The 15,035-nt window shown below is 43.2% G+C and overlaps 1 protein-coding gene across 1 annotated transcript in view; it reads left to right on the top strand.

Annotated features, from left to right (window-relative positions):
• The window catches only part of TEAD4 (TEA domain transcription factor 4), a 50,656-nt gene extending 37,264 nt beyond the window's left edge, over positions 1 to 13,392 (top strand). Inside the window, exons 9-12 of the mRNA XM_040056425.2 lie at positions 841 to 1,014; positions 8,672 to 8,812; positions 10,221 to 10,373; positions 13,046 to 13,392. Coding sequence (XP_039912359.1) covers positions 841 to 1,014; positions 8,672 to 8,812; positions 10,221 to 10,373; positions 13,046 to 13,159 — 582 coding nt within the window. The 3' untranslated portion in view covers positions 13,160 to 13,392. The remainder of the gene's footprint in view (positions 1 to 840; positions 1,015 to 8,671; positions 8,813 to 10,220; positions 10,374 to 13,045) is intronic.
• Positions 13,393 to 15,035: the final 1,643 nt, after the last annotated feature.

Genomic DNA, 15,035 nt, shown 5'->3' with positions numbered 1-15,035 from the left:
TCTTGAAATAACTTCATTGCTCTTCATAGAAAAGAAAAGGCATCTTTGGGAAACACCAGATATCCTCCTCTTAGAGGATAAGTAGTGATAGAACCAGATCTGTGCAATGTGCTTCTGACTTCTCTGTCCAGGGGCATTCATACACCAGAGCCCAAGACACTGAGGTGATAAAACCCTGCCAGGCTATTCTGGCTGTCCTGTCCAGCCTTGTAAGATAGACTCCGATATAGAACCCAAAATCAGAAGTCACTAAGATCACATAAAGCCATGTGTTTCTCTGGTGTGCTGAGAACTTAAAATTGGTGGCAACTGTGATGAATCAATGTGTTTACATGGTGCCACCTATGGAATGGAAGCTGCAAGATTTGCCTCTCTCCCTAAACATTTTGGTTCTGCATCTTGAGATATGCTGGTGATGGGCTGAGATAGGAAAGTTCAGAAAAGATTTGCCTGGGATTTATCTGCTGTGGGATTTCAGGCTCTTCACAGGACAGGAGCATCGATGTTTGACTGAGTGACTGTCACAGGTAACACTCTGTCTCAGGTTATTTCAGACCATATGGCAGCAGCACAAGGCAATGATTTAGGAGTGAATGTAGGAAGAAAAAACCCAACAACAGTGTTTCAGAGAAGGAAAGGAGCATGAATATATTGAAAGGAAGGAGAGAACAGCCTGAGCTGGTATTACCAGAGATATTTCTATTGATTTCTTCTGCTCTTTTAGAAAATGCTATCGAATCTTCATTAACTTCCAGTAGTCTTCTGTAAAGGCCAATGGATGTTCAGTATGTACTGAATGGTGCTGAACAAATTTCTAATTCCATGTTTTTCCTCTTGCAGTATAACAAACACCTGTTTGTGCACATTGGGCAGTCAAGCCCCAGCTACAATGACCCCTACCTCGAGGCAGTGGATATCCGGCAGATCTATGACAAGTTCCCTGAGAAGAAAGGGGGCCTGAAGGAGCTCTTTGAAAGGGGGCCAGCTAATGCCTTCTTCCTTGTCAAATTCTGGGTAAGAGAAGGGCCCTCTGGAGGGTACCTTTTTGCTAGGAAGTTTCTCATTTTAAAAGCTGTGACCTCTCTGTCTGTTAGAAGACTGCTGCCTCCCAGCATTTTTTCCCCTGTGTAGACAACTTAATACAGCCACAACTGTCACTTTTCTTGACCCCACAAGATCTTGACCCCTCAAGGCACACTTTATGGCCTGCAGCAAGATGTGTCTTTCACATTGTCCATCTGTAGAGTTGTTCTTGACTACTGTCTGCAGATTTGCTAGTGGTGACTTGGACCCTCTGGAATTTTTTATCTATGTATAAGTAAAGAATTCAAGGAAATTATTCTCTGCATACTCTTATGCATTCACGTCTCTCAGTTTTGTGTAACTCCTCAGTCAGAAGCAATATTTGTCCATCTCTTCTCCTGTCTCTGTAGCTGCATTTTGTGTTATCCAAGTACTAATAATTTACAGATGCATACTTAGAGCTGGCAGAGCAAAAGATAAGAGAAACATATAATGAAATTGGATTATGCTGATAATATATTACTGAAATGACTTCTGGTAAACTTGCAGAAATCAGCCTGGCAAAAGCTTACTCACTCAATTTGGATTTTTGTGATTTAACTGAAATCTGCAAAAAGTGTGCCATTGTGCTTCAAGGTACAAACAAAATAGCTTTGGTGATCGATATTATCATAAGAATTATGAAATTAAAAATAATAGTAGCCCAGAGCAGTTGTACAGTAGATGGCTGAGGGAATGTGTAATGGGATTTGGAGCCTTTCACCTTGAGTTTACCGTATAATTCAACCTCAGGTCAGAGTGAGATGATGAAAAATGAGCTTTTATATCTCATTCCCTTCATACAAAGTGGCTCTAGAAAGCCTCCTGACTGGTGCTTTCAGAAGGAAGAGTTAAGTGCCTTGAGATGCAACTTCCCAGCTGTCCCAAGCCTAGCCTTTCCAGAAATAAGTTGGAGAATGTTGGCTGGGACTCTTCTTCTCAAGTGCCTGTGCCTAGAGTGTTGGTTGCTGATGATTTTTTTGGGACACATAATTTTATTACCTGCAGTCTCTGTGCTACTGAGCTGGGCCCTTCATGGGATTAGCTCCTGGCAAGTACAACAAAGCCTGCCTGGAGTGCTCAAAACAAAAGGTGAAAGATCAGCTTCGTTCTGGCTGGGAGAGAAAAGAGCACCTTGCTGAGAAGCTTATCCTTTGACAGGGCACCCTTTGAAAAGTATTAATTGCCTTTCGTGCTTTGGAAGTTTCAAGAACCAAAAGGAAGAGCTTATAGGTAGATGTTAGATAGGGAGAATGAAACACTTTGAATGCCTTGATTTGAAGAGAGAGAAATCATAAAATTGTGATCTGGTGCAATTGTGATTTTATTTATCAAAATTGACAGTGTGCTTTTCTGCATTTGTGGTTCAGTTTGGGGATTGTGATAACTTGGTTTTTAATATCAGAAGTGTAAATGTGGCATATGCACCGTGTCAGACCAACCTCTATCAGGGTTTTGAAAGATTTAGATGGTGGCATGTCATCAAGTTGGGCTCTTTCTGTTCCCATGGGAGGTGTCTGGTGTTCAGAGGGTATCAGTTCACTGGAATTTGGCTTGATCAAAGAGGTGTGACATAGGACTTGGAACATCTTTACTCCAATGTGTGCACAATATTGTGGGGCTCTGCAACTCTATACTTATAAGGACAGAAATATTTCTGGGCTTGGTTTAAAATTTTGACTGTCTGATTCTTTTTTTGGTACCCTTGCATTGTTGAATCCTATCTGGAGTTAACACCATGCTTTATTGGTGGCAACATTATAGCTTGTCACTTAGAAATAGGCAAAGTTTACAGGTTAAGTGGAAGCTTCTAAGACTTTTAAGAAGCTAATAAATAAACTTTTCACAGATAAGGCAATATGATTAGAAACAAAAAAGCAAGAAAACTAGATTTCAGCAGAAATTTTTATATCCCTCTGCATTTTCATACTTTTGTAGCAATATGTTCTAGGCTGCTTTGTCATTTTGATGCCTGATAGCTCTGGACAACTATACTGCTGATGTTCAAAGATGTATTGGATAAAGCAATTGTTCCACCACTGAATTTATAACATCATTTTAGGATAAAATGGTGAGTAGAATTAAATAATTGAAGGGATGCTTTGAGACATGAAGATATGATTGATTTTTCAGAGGTTCTGAGTTGAAGTTGTGGTTGCAGGTGACAAAGACATTAAAAAACCCGAGGAATGAGTAAGTTGGGGTTGTGTATCTGCAGTTCTGGGCTTAAAGAACCTGAAGTGTGAACCTGCCATTGCTGCAGTAGCCACTGAATATCCCAGATGAGCTGTTGTGTACCAGAGGCCTAATTCTAAGCACCAGGGTTAAGGTGTCCTGACCTCAGTGGTAGCATTGAGGATCTAGTATGACTGAGAAAGAGATGTTCACAGGTGTTTTAAATGCAATAGCAAAGAGTTCAAAGTTGATGAGTTTGAAACATAAGCAGTGTTGCAGTGTTTGCAATTCTTCCTTGATTTTGGCATTGGGAATTTGGTACAACGAAGTGGTTTTTGGCCTCGGGTTGGCGAGTTGTGTATGACATCTGTGTGACATTTCTCTGTGCTCCAAGTGCATTCTAGCACACGACAATGAATGTGAGACATCAGCCTCCCAACACATGGGCAGTGGCAGCCCTGCTCTTTTCCAGGCTAATATTATCTCTGCCACCTGTTCCTTGCTTCTCCCCGTGAACTCCTCCTATACGGACCGTTATTAATAGCTTGGGGAAGAGGCGTTCTCAGGGCTCTGCACGTTAGTAGAGTGGTGCACTTGCATCTTGGAGCTTTCAGAATTTGTGAGACGCTGCACAGAAGACAGAAGGAAAATGACAAACCAGGAGTTCAGGACAGGTAGTCCTTTGCGCAGAGCAGCCATCTGCAGAGACATGAACCAGGGGAATTTCTTGGGAGCCCTGTTCTGCCTGTGAAGAATGTATGTAGTAATTTCTTCTTGGTGATAGGCGGTCAAATCACTGAGTGTCTTCTTTAGCTAAATGGAACATACTTTTGTGGGAAAGTGGTGAAGGGGCAGGCTGGAAACTGCTGTCCTGCACTTGGCTTCTCTCCGGTCACAAGCGAATCCAGTCAAAGCAGCAGCATTGCAGATTGCCCTCAGCACCCTGCCTTGCCCACTGGATGCTTTCAATCATGAAACTGCCTGGAGAGCAAGGAATGGCAATTTGGTCTCCACATCCATTCTGTTCTTGGTACTCCTGAGGCAGCAAGCAAGACAGCAGCTAGAAACAGAGAATTTTATGATTTTTGCACACATTAATTTCACCTGCCTTCACCAGCACCACCTCCAGTAGCTGCCTTATGTAAGGGGACTCTGCCAATGGCACTTCTTCCACCAAAGTTGTCCCCCACAGTGTTCGATAGTGTAGAGATTACTGGCAGCAAAAGGCAGATTGAAAGTCTGGATTGCTGAGGAATTTTCAAAGAATCTTTTCCAGAGATGGAGGGGAGAGAGAAGCACATAAACTTGTGGAGGGCTGCCATGCTCTTCCCGGAACAAATCCCTCCTCTTCCATCTAGAAATCTTGTCTTGTAGGTAATTAAACATTCTGCTTACTTCTCTGGAAAGGAAGAAATCTCAGATGGTTCCCCACAAGAAGGCAGATTCACTCTTGCGTGCAGTATGTGAATGTCTGAGATACGCTATATCACAGAAATCTCAGTGATTGTAGTTCCAGCATGTTTGGAAGTTATCAGGCAAGGTAAGGATAAGTGTGTCATCTGTGCTGAGCTTGCAAAGCAAGTTGAACACATCCCAGATACATCAGATTTCTGCTATGCCTGAGTGTGCACAGGTTTTTGCATCTGGAACTTCTTGGACAGAAAGCAAGAACCTTGACTTTGTCAGATAAAGTAGTATGGTGCAGCTGGTGGCTCATTACTCAGATTTAGGTTGTGATATGCCTCGTTTATTTGATCTGCTACCTTTGCCTGTAAAAGAGACTGAGAACAGCTGCTTGAATGCTGGACACCACCCAACAGCCTGAATGCTGCTGCTGCTGCCCCCGCAGTCCCACCCTGTTCTAGCAGTGGCAAGTAGCCTGGGGGGCCAGGCAGCTCAGGCCCCTGCGTGAGACTTTCCTAAATCCTGCCTATGTCTCCTTTGGCTGCCTAGGTTGGCGTAAGGAATGTGTTTAAGACTCATCTCACTTGTTGTTGGACATACTAGGGCATTTGCCAGAGAGGAGTTGAGGCACCTGGGTTTTAGTCACATCTAGCTACATATTAAAAAGTTCTATGCATTCCCAGACTGTAAAGTGAAGATTAGCCCTCCTGCTTGATGGAGTTCTGGGAAGGTGAATTTCCTTTGAATCACAGTCACTACTATTCCCTTGCATCTTTTCAGGGTGGAATGTACTGGACAGAGTAAGTCAGACCTGTCTCTGCTCACCTCGGGTGCTCGCTCCAGCACTAGATGTGCTTTCACACAAGGTTTTCTTTTAGAGAAGGAATGTAGTCCTGACGGTTTAGGTGTTGAGAGGAGCTTGAAGGAGTCTAGGCATGAAGGCCATAGTGTTTATAGATGTTAAGCTAAATGCAATAGCTCTTTTGGTCATTATGGTCTTGTCCTCGTGCAATCCTGAGAAGTTTAACTACATCCTTTCATGAGTTACCCCAGTGTCCAGTTGACATTTAGAAGTTAATTTGGTTTTAGCAGATAACAGTTTTCTTCCTCAGTTTTCTGCCTTGTCTCCATTTAGGAGGTAATCATCTCCACAGCAGGGAAAACTAAGAGATAGGAGTTCTACTCCTGAGTTGTTCCTTGGTCTTTCATTTATGTACACCATTGCTATTTTCAGTTCACATGTATAAACCAAGTTGCAAATAGTTCAAGAGCAGATATGTGTGTGCTAAATAATCTCTGGTACGGGGGCAGTGCCTTCCTTGAAAATGTGGGAATCAGCAGCTGTAAATAAGTGAAAAAGCTGTAACTGTAAGGCCAGCAGTGCCTGGGGTGCTCCAGCTCCATTCTCCCACAAGCATGAACTGAAAGCCCTCAGCAAACTGCTACCGTCATTCCCTGGAGTTGCTGAAATTCCACATATGTATGTTTATGAGATCTGCAAAGGTGACAGGAGGTGGGTACGCAGCTCTTGGTGACTGATCACTCCATGCTTGACTGTCCTAACCTATAATATGGGACAAGCTTTAGAATAAAAAGTTCAGTGTAGATGTGAGTTCCAACATGATTCCACTGCTCCACTGCAACAGGGCTTCCAGGAACCTGATTGTACATAATGTCAGTGAATGGTGATGCATCCTTGATTCAAAAAATATTAGCATAGTTTTGCCATTAACATTGATTAGTTAGATGTGATGAATTAGATTAATTAATTGGCTGTGAAATTCTAGTCTGGCCTTCTGATGGGAGGCTTATCAAACTGTGGATGTACCTAGAGTAGCTTCTTAGGGCTAGTGAATCTTTTCTCATGAAGTGGAACTAGCACCTTTCTGCTTTGCCTCGTATTGAGTGCATTGATATTTTAATCTTGCCAGCGAGTCTTTTGGAGAATGTAACCTTAACTTTACTAGTGAGACCCTGAAAATGTTCGTCTGGTTCTGCAATGAGAGCCTCTGCTGTGTTTATGTAGCTGTGGCCTGACCAAGCCTCTGTAGCCTTGACCCTTTGTTGTTTTTGACTCGGTGGGACAATTTCTTTGGAAGGGCGGAATTGAGTCCATACATTGTGTTTACCACTCCCAAGGGAAATAGCTGAAAAATACTGTGAAGGACTCCTACTCTAGTTCCTCTCTGGACAAGGGAAGAAATTATTCTTTATTCAGACAGTGAAGTGTGAGTGAAATAAACAATTCAGTTAGTTGCATTGACACGGAAGTGAGTATTACAGTATTAAAGTACAGTAGTACAGTAACTTTATAAAAACCTAAACCAGAATGGAGTAATACTGCTATTCTCTAATACAGGTATATTTGTGGTACAAAGAAAGTAGCTGCATAACTACAGTTATTTAATGCTGAGGTCTTCAGCACAGCCATAATAATCCACTAGAATAAGCTGTCCTGCTTTTGGCTATCCCTGTTGCCGCCCATCCTCCCAACACACATTCTTTGTTTGAACACACACAAGTGTTTCTGAAGCAGGCCAGGGAGCTGATCCCACTGAGAACTAACTGAGCAATTCCTCAGTGAGCCTTGTAATGCAGCTACAGAAACGTGTGTCAGTACAGCAGGAACGGGGAAGCACAAACTGCTGTGGAAGAGTGAGGCTGCTCTCTCTTGGGGTCAGGACCAGCCTGGCATCATCAAACTACAACTCTGAGGTGCAGTTTCTCAAGACACTCAAGCCAAGTATGTGTTGCTATGAAAACAGGCAATCTTTGTGCCCTATCTTTTGTGGTGCCACTAGGGCAGCAGCAAGCTCACATGTCTACAGAAGGGGAGAAAACTTGACTGTCACTTGCTAGACTGATCTAAACCTTTTGTGAAGTTGCTCCTTAAGACAACTAAGCTAACTATTATCTCATGGCAGATAAGAGACAGGTATTTTTGCATGGCAAAGAAAGAGGGGCATTCATTATTGTGGTGGTCCAGTTCCACCACATTGCTTGTCCTTAGTGCTGCTCTAGATTGCAAATAAAAAACTCTTTGCTGACATTGTTTTAAGAAAACCCTGCTAGAATGGCATCTAATGCTGTCCTAGTCACTCTGTGTCCACTGTAGCAGGAACACATTCTTCAATTTCCTCTTCCCTTGGCTCAGTTGGAAGAGTATAATGCTCTGGAGCAGCCTGTGGGAACCAATCCTTGCTTTAGTAAATGAGTGCCTGGGCTTGTGGAGCACAGAGAAGCTCTGCCCTTTCAGTTTTGAAGGGGAGGAAGCTGAGCTGGGCATTCCCACACCCCCCTAGTGTTTCTTGAGCTTAAGGGAACTTCCACTTGTTTCATAACTGCGGTTGGAATGACCCCTGGTGGAAGCTTCAGACAGCCAGGATTTTTAGGAGTTCTGTCCCAACAGGAGGCTTTGGTTGCCCAACCTTAGGCACCTGCATTTGAAAACTGTGGCTGCTGCTGGAGACAGGTTTGAATTCAGGCATCACTGGGCTGGATCCATCAGTAACCTACATTCCTTATGTTGCATCCTGTCTATTTACCTTCGTAGTACCTGGGTCTGATGTGTGTGTGTATTCACACATTCCTTTTCCCTGCTGTCTCTTTTCCCTTACCTACATTCCTAGGGTGGAAAAACTTTATTACTGTTGCTTTACCATTATTCCTTCCTTGGTGAGTCAGCCCAGTCTAGCCTGTGTGTTGCATTGCTCTGTCTCTGCAGTCTGCTCTCCACATGCTTTGTAAGTACCTCCAAGCCATGTCATATGTTTTTAATGTTAGGAAAATATTCCACCAGATTTCCCCAATGTGTATGCAAATCCACACCATCTTCTGAAGTGGAAATAGGATTTTATTCAATACTCTTCAGATTTTTCCTGCTTGCTCAATGCACATTGTTCTGCTTAAGGAGCTGGGGACGCTCCTAATACTTTACTATCTTGGTACCTATGCAAGGCAATGGTGAGAAAACACCACAACCATGTATTGATAACGATCTGAATTTATTTTGTTCTTTTTTTTTTGGCAGGCTGATTTGAATACCAATATTGAAGATGAATCCAGATCTTTCTACGGTGTTTCCAGCCAGTATGAGAGCCCAGAAAACATGGTCATTACCTGTTCCACCAAAGTGTGTTCCTTTGGAAAGCAGGTGGTAGAGAAAGTAGAGGTAAGGAGCAGACACCTGGGTGCAAGGTTCCCTCTGGCTGCTGTTTTGTCACTTCAAGTATTTGCATCCTGCCTTTGTATCTCAAGGCAAAATATATCTCAGGTTTCTTGTCAGGGAGATGGATGCAGTAGATACAAGATCACTCAGCCTGCAAAATGGCCTTGCCTTAGGATTTTGCTGAAGATCAGCTAGTGTTTGCTACTTTTCCCTTAAATCTCACTTTCTGAGGAGATGTAAATACGTGCAACTCTTAGCTCTACCAGTTCTCTGGGTTTTTTGGGAAGCAAGGGAAAGCTAAGAAAAATATGTTCTGTAGTCCAGAAATGTGAAAACAAATAAGCAACACCTTCCTCTCATCTGTGTTTTTAAGCAGATAGTTTATAGCTATTAATTTGACTGTAATAATTTACAGACTATGGTCTTATGGTTTTATTAGACTTAGAGCTTAGACACTTACAGCTTGAGCGACATTGGGAGCTGCAAATAACCGGGTTGTGCCTATAACTGGCATTGAAGAAATTCTTCACTTGCCACTTTCAGCTGCTATGACAGCTTGCTTTGACTGCCTTCTGCTGCCCTGTTTCTCAAGGAACTTTGAGATGCAGAAGCATCTATGTGCAAAACACCAGCTGTTCTCATGGCCACAGTCAGTTCAAGGTGCATCCTCCCCAAAACCCATCTCCAGTCACATGACAGGCATGCCTGAAGTTGAGTTACAAGTATTTGCAGATGGGATAAAGGGGCTAAAGGAAGGTGTCATGGTGCACATGAAAGAAGACCAAGCTTCTGGGGTGAAAGAAGGTTACAGGCACTTAAGGGTCTGCTGTGAAATCATAGAATATGGCCTCAGTTTCTCTTCAAAGGCAGATAAAATATACAGGAGCTAAGGTGTGAATGTGAGAAAAAAAATCCTTCAGTGTATCATTGGCCAGACCTTTTCCTAAGGGGGGGAGCAGAAATTCTATATTCTCTCACAGGTACCAGAAGACTTTAGTCTTTTTTAGCTATAAAGCACATCCCGAGCATAGTATTATTATCATTACTTCCTGGTCTTGCTAAAACAGTAGATATTAACTTTTTCAGTTTATTCACACCTAGTATTTTTCCAGTAGAGACGCAGACTGTAGTGCAGGTGCCAATTGGTCTGTTCCTCTTAGTTACTTTTCACGGTGCCTTGAGGGCTTGCTGCTCAGAAGCTGGAACCCACCACTCTAAAGAAAACAAGAACTCAAGCCAAAGAAATCGGAGGACTCAAGGGGACTGGCCTTGGTGCAAAGTACTGTGGCCACTGTTCACAAAATTATTTAAAAGTGCCACTGTAATTTTTCTGTTCTGAGTCCCTTTTTGTGGTAGTGTCAGCGGCGTGCCAGCGTAGCCCCAAGTGCCCCCTTTGTGTTCTGCCTTGCAGACAGAGTATGCCCGCTATGAGAACGGACACTATTCCTACCGCATCCACCGCTCCCCTCTCTGCGAATACATGATCAACTTCATCCACAAACTCAAGCACCTTCCCGAGAAGTACATGATGAACAGCGTGCTGGAGAACTTCACTATCTTACAGGTGGGAATTGCAGCTGTTTTCCTTGCAACTTGGCAACATGTAAGCACCATGCAGGAGTTCACTGTTAAGAGTCAAAGCAGATTTCCTTTTATAGCTCAGCATCTAACTGAACTTAGTGTCTTTCATGTGTATTGCACTTCAAGACCATTTATGGAGCTCTAGAGATAGTTACTCATGCAGAAGAGCAGCAGCAGAATTTAAGAGACCTGGGTAAGAGAGAGATAAAAAGAAAAATAAAGGGAGAGCTCATGAGGCAGAGAGACAAAGGAAGGGGAATGATTGAAAAGTCAATGAAGGAAATGCTAATTCCAGTATTTCACAAATATTGAGATCCTTTCTGAGATCCCTGGCCTATTTTGCAAGGTAAAAACAAAACAAAACACACAAGGGCACTGTTAAGTGGCTATAAAATTTTTCTGTGGGAAGAATTCTTCACTGACCATATTAGGGGTGAAGAAAGTAGTTTCCTCAGGAACACCTGGGACCTGTACAGAATATGGAGACATGCAAAGGCAGGGAAATGTTGTGGGGAAGCTCAGTGACGCCTTCTGAATCACTGCAGCCTCTAGGTAGGTCAGGATTACAATGCTACAGCAATTAGATTTGCATTAGTGTTTTGTTATACTGGGAGACTTTCCAGGCTCAGCTGCAGCCTAAATTTGGGAAGAGGGCAGACAGCTTAAAAGGTGGATTTTTCTAATGAACTGAATTCACCTCTGTAAGATCTTTGCCCAGAGAACATAAGGCTGGGTAGGAAGAGGTGCTGGTGGCTGTGTGCAAGACTGGAAATCAAAGTGGTTTTCATTCCATTCTCTGAAGATCTTGGATAACTGCAGGCAACTCATTTCACTGCTCTGTGGCTCAGACATATCAGCTATAAAACACAAGGTTAATAACATACGTCACAGGGCATTAAGAAGTCTATTCTTTCATGTTTGCATTAAGATCTTAAACGTCTGGAAGAAATGAGGAGTATAAATGCTGAGAGTTCTTTTGGATGAGCAAAAGCATGAGAGGGGCAGATACAGAGAGACGGAAAACCTGTGTGCTGTAATCCATACTGGGGAACATTGCAGCTGCCTTCTGCATGTTTCATTCCTCAGTCAGGCCAGCATTTCCTACAAATTCTAAGAAAAAAGCTGTCACATAGTTATACTTCCTCAGGGGCTTTATGTTTTGAGAAATTTCATATCCTTCCCTTGTCTTCTGGCACTGAAGGCATGTCCCATGTGGGTGCTGGCACACACTGTGTGCCTTGCAGTCCTGTGCAAGATGAAAGTGCTGCTCCCTGAGCAGCAGCCCTCGCATTTCCCACTCCCCACTGAGGAACTGAAAAATGCATAATGTAAGGCATGTTGGTAGTCCTCAGTCCCCACTACCACCTTTGAGGTAAGTCTAATTATATTGTTTTGTAGACCCTTTTATGAGCTTAGGTAGCCCTAATCCCACAAGCATCATTTATCTTGCTTTACACATGTCTCTGGATCTAGAACTCCCAAGATTTCAGAGCCCATTTTTCAGAAAAGGGCCCAGTGACTTAGCACACCTGGATGTGTATAACTCACTATATCTTGCAGAAGAAAGGACTTCCAACTGCAAATCCAATCATGAAGTAAGAAAAGAAAACAGAATAGACCAAAATCAGACTGCTAAAATTAATAAGCAAGTTTGAAAACAGCTATTTTCTTCCTATTTTCACAAGAACAATAGGGCTTTGTTATAGTTCAAGCCTCCAGCTGGAATGGTTTTCTTCTGCAGTTGAGTTTCTGCTACTGCTGATAAAAATCTGTCTTCTCCAGCAGGAGAGAACTTTAGCTATGGTGCAAACTCAGGTGACAAGAATGTGCAAAGTTGTGCAGTGACAGAGAGAGGAAAGTGAGCTAGGAGTTCTGAGAGCAATATTTCTCTTGTCTCTGCCATGTAGTGCATGCTGCAGAAACTAGGACAACACTGCTCCTTCACCATGCTGCTGACAGAGTCACGTTGTAGAGACATTAAGGGTCCTGAGGGGCCATAGGAAAAAAGAAAAAAAGTGGGAAAAAAAGGAGCTTCTGTAAGAAAGCACAAGTGTAGCAGCCATCCTTCTCCCAACATCTACAGTGTATGGAATGGGAGGTGTAATGGAGTCAAACCTGTAAGTCTCCTGTCAAAGGATTTATAATCTATAATCCTCATGTTCTGTGTCTACCATTGACAAGCAGGAGCAGATGAAGGAAAACAACTGTCTGTGGTTGTGATAGATCAATACATGTGTGAACAGGAGTGGGTGTGCCACAGGAGGGGGTCTCTCTGTATCCAACAAACAGAGCAAAAAGAGGTTTTTTTTGTGAAACACTTTCCCTCTGCTGAAATCTGCAACACCAGGGGTGGGAAGTAGAGAACCTGGTGGACCTGCTTCCACTGATGTGATCACTGCTTGGTCACAGTGGACTTTTCCGCACAGTGGACTTTTCCGCACAGTGGACTCTGCCCACCTCCCTGTCTCTTCACTGCATTGTGGTTCTGAGGCTGCAAAAGGGCTTTGGTGTGTGGGCCAAGCTGCATATTGATCCTGCACGTCTCTGTTCTTTGTCCTTCTTGACCTTCTTGACCTTCTGCTTAATGTTAAATGTGTTGGAATATGTAAGCAGAGAAATAGTTGCCATTTCAGCTTCTTCTCATTTTCTGTCTAGGTTGTGACAAACAGGGACACACAGGAGACCTTGCTGTGCATAGCATATGTTTTTGAAGTATCAACTAGTGACCATGGTGCCCAACATCACATCTACCGGCTGGTGAAGGACTAGAGACTCTCTGCCCTGAGTTGTCCATGGAATGCATGTCTAAGAAAAAAGTCTGTGCTTGAACAACCCCTGCCCCCCCAATACCAAACTGAAAAATAAACTGCAGATATTGTGTATTTTCAGAAAAGTACCTCTGAGCTGGTTTGTGATTGATAGAGTGAAGTTTCCATCTCCAGGTTTGCGCAAATGGGAAAAAGACTTGGAGTCAAGGAAGCAGCACACAGGTGCTTTAGGGTCACCACAGGCAACATCCTGTGAAAAGCACTTCCCACAGTGCACACCCAGGGTGTGATCACACACATAAAAGGAGTGGGGCAGTGGCAATGGCAGCAGCTTCCACAAGTCTGATCACAGATGAACGGGTTGAAAATGTTCATGCTACACCTGGTCTGAGTGTGTGCACTCATACACATTCGTTTGAAAATCAACACACGCACAGATGTGGTTGCCATACATTTATATACGTGTCAGTTACATTTATATAGGTTTCAGTTACATTTATATAGGTGTCACATGCCCATGTGCCTGTATATACAGGTTGCACATATATCCTGCCTCTCCACATCACCAGTTGTGCAGTCAAAGGCTCATTCAGCTTTGCTGTGTTAGAGGTGTGTTTCTTTTTCCCTCTCTTCCATGCATGATAGTGAAAGACCAGTCTTTTTTTGCCTTTTAAATGAAGTTATGCTTAGAAAATTGGGTATGTTAAATCATGTTGTCTTTCCCAGCAGATTTCCTCTATGTATCAAGTCTGATGTCTTGGCAGACTAAAATAATTCTTGCTGCTTTTGCTTCTGTTCTCCCTGCCCAGCTACCCAAGCTCAGTGAGCTCTTGTGCACCAGCAAAATAATTGTTTACAGAGGTCAAATTGTTCCACCTGTTAGCTGCAGACAGTGAGATGCACAAGTATCGTACAGGATGTCATTTGGCATGCAAACTGGAGGAAAAAAATGAGAGAAAAGAATGAAAACCGCTTTGCTTTCTGTGTTTCCAAGGCAATCAAACCTTGTGTGCTTTACTTGTAAACTGAGGTTGTCTATTCAGGAATCACTGAGAGGCAATAATCTTGATCCCCACAATGATGCTGATGTGGGGGAAAGATGCAGCCATTCATGTTGCTCTGCGGGAAGAAGCGGTTTGCACGATGCTGTGGCAGCCGTTGAACAGGAAATTTATTGGGTGGCCGGGCAGAGTCACGTGGCCTGGACAATGAATTTAATGTGGAAGGAGAGACTAATTGACTTACTTCCTCATGAAGCAACTGCATGCCAGTTATCTGTAGTAACTGTAGAAGTGTGGGTTTCCATTTGCATGTGGGAGGTCCCTGACAGGGATGAGTCTTCACTGGTGCTTTGAAACATGGGAAGGAAAGGACCAAGGGTAAGGAGGATAGCAAAGATGATGCCATGAAGTCAGAGCTGGAGAAGGATGGTTTGTTTCTTGTTATGGGAAAAGTGCTCCATATATTTCCCCCCCCCAGTCCTGCAGACACTGCATTCTCAGAGGCTACTTCTAAGGACCTTGCAGAGCTAGTGCTGTTAACGTTCTCTGTGCAGGAGCCAAAAGTAGATGGTCAAGAACAGAAAATTTGCTTGCACCTATTAAGCAACATCTACACCAAGTTCCTGCTCTGCCTGCTGTCTCCAAGACATGGAAATCACCTTCAAGAACGGACTTCCAAAGAGTAATACAGACACACAGATGCCAACAGCTTTCCTTAAGATCTGCATGGCTGGTTACTAGAATCAGTCAAGCCTGGAGAAAGATGAGCCAAGTACTTTAAACACCTAGAAAACAAAGCACCTTGAAATGCTTGCTGTTCTGTGCTACACATGAAAAATCCATGCAAGCACAGACTGTTCTTGCCCATCCCTTGGG

Source organism: Hirundo rustica, chromosome 2 (assembly GCF_015227805.2).
Source record: "Hirundo rustica isolate bHirRus1 chromosome 2, bHirRus1.pri.v3, whole genome shotgun sequence".
Taxonomy (NCBI): Eukaryota; Metazoa; Chordata; class Aves; order Passeriformes; family Hirundinidae; genus Hirundo; species Hirundo rustica.
The sequence above is the reverse complement of the archived record's forward strand: the minus strand, read 5'-3'. Positions and strand labels throughout refer to the sequence as shown.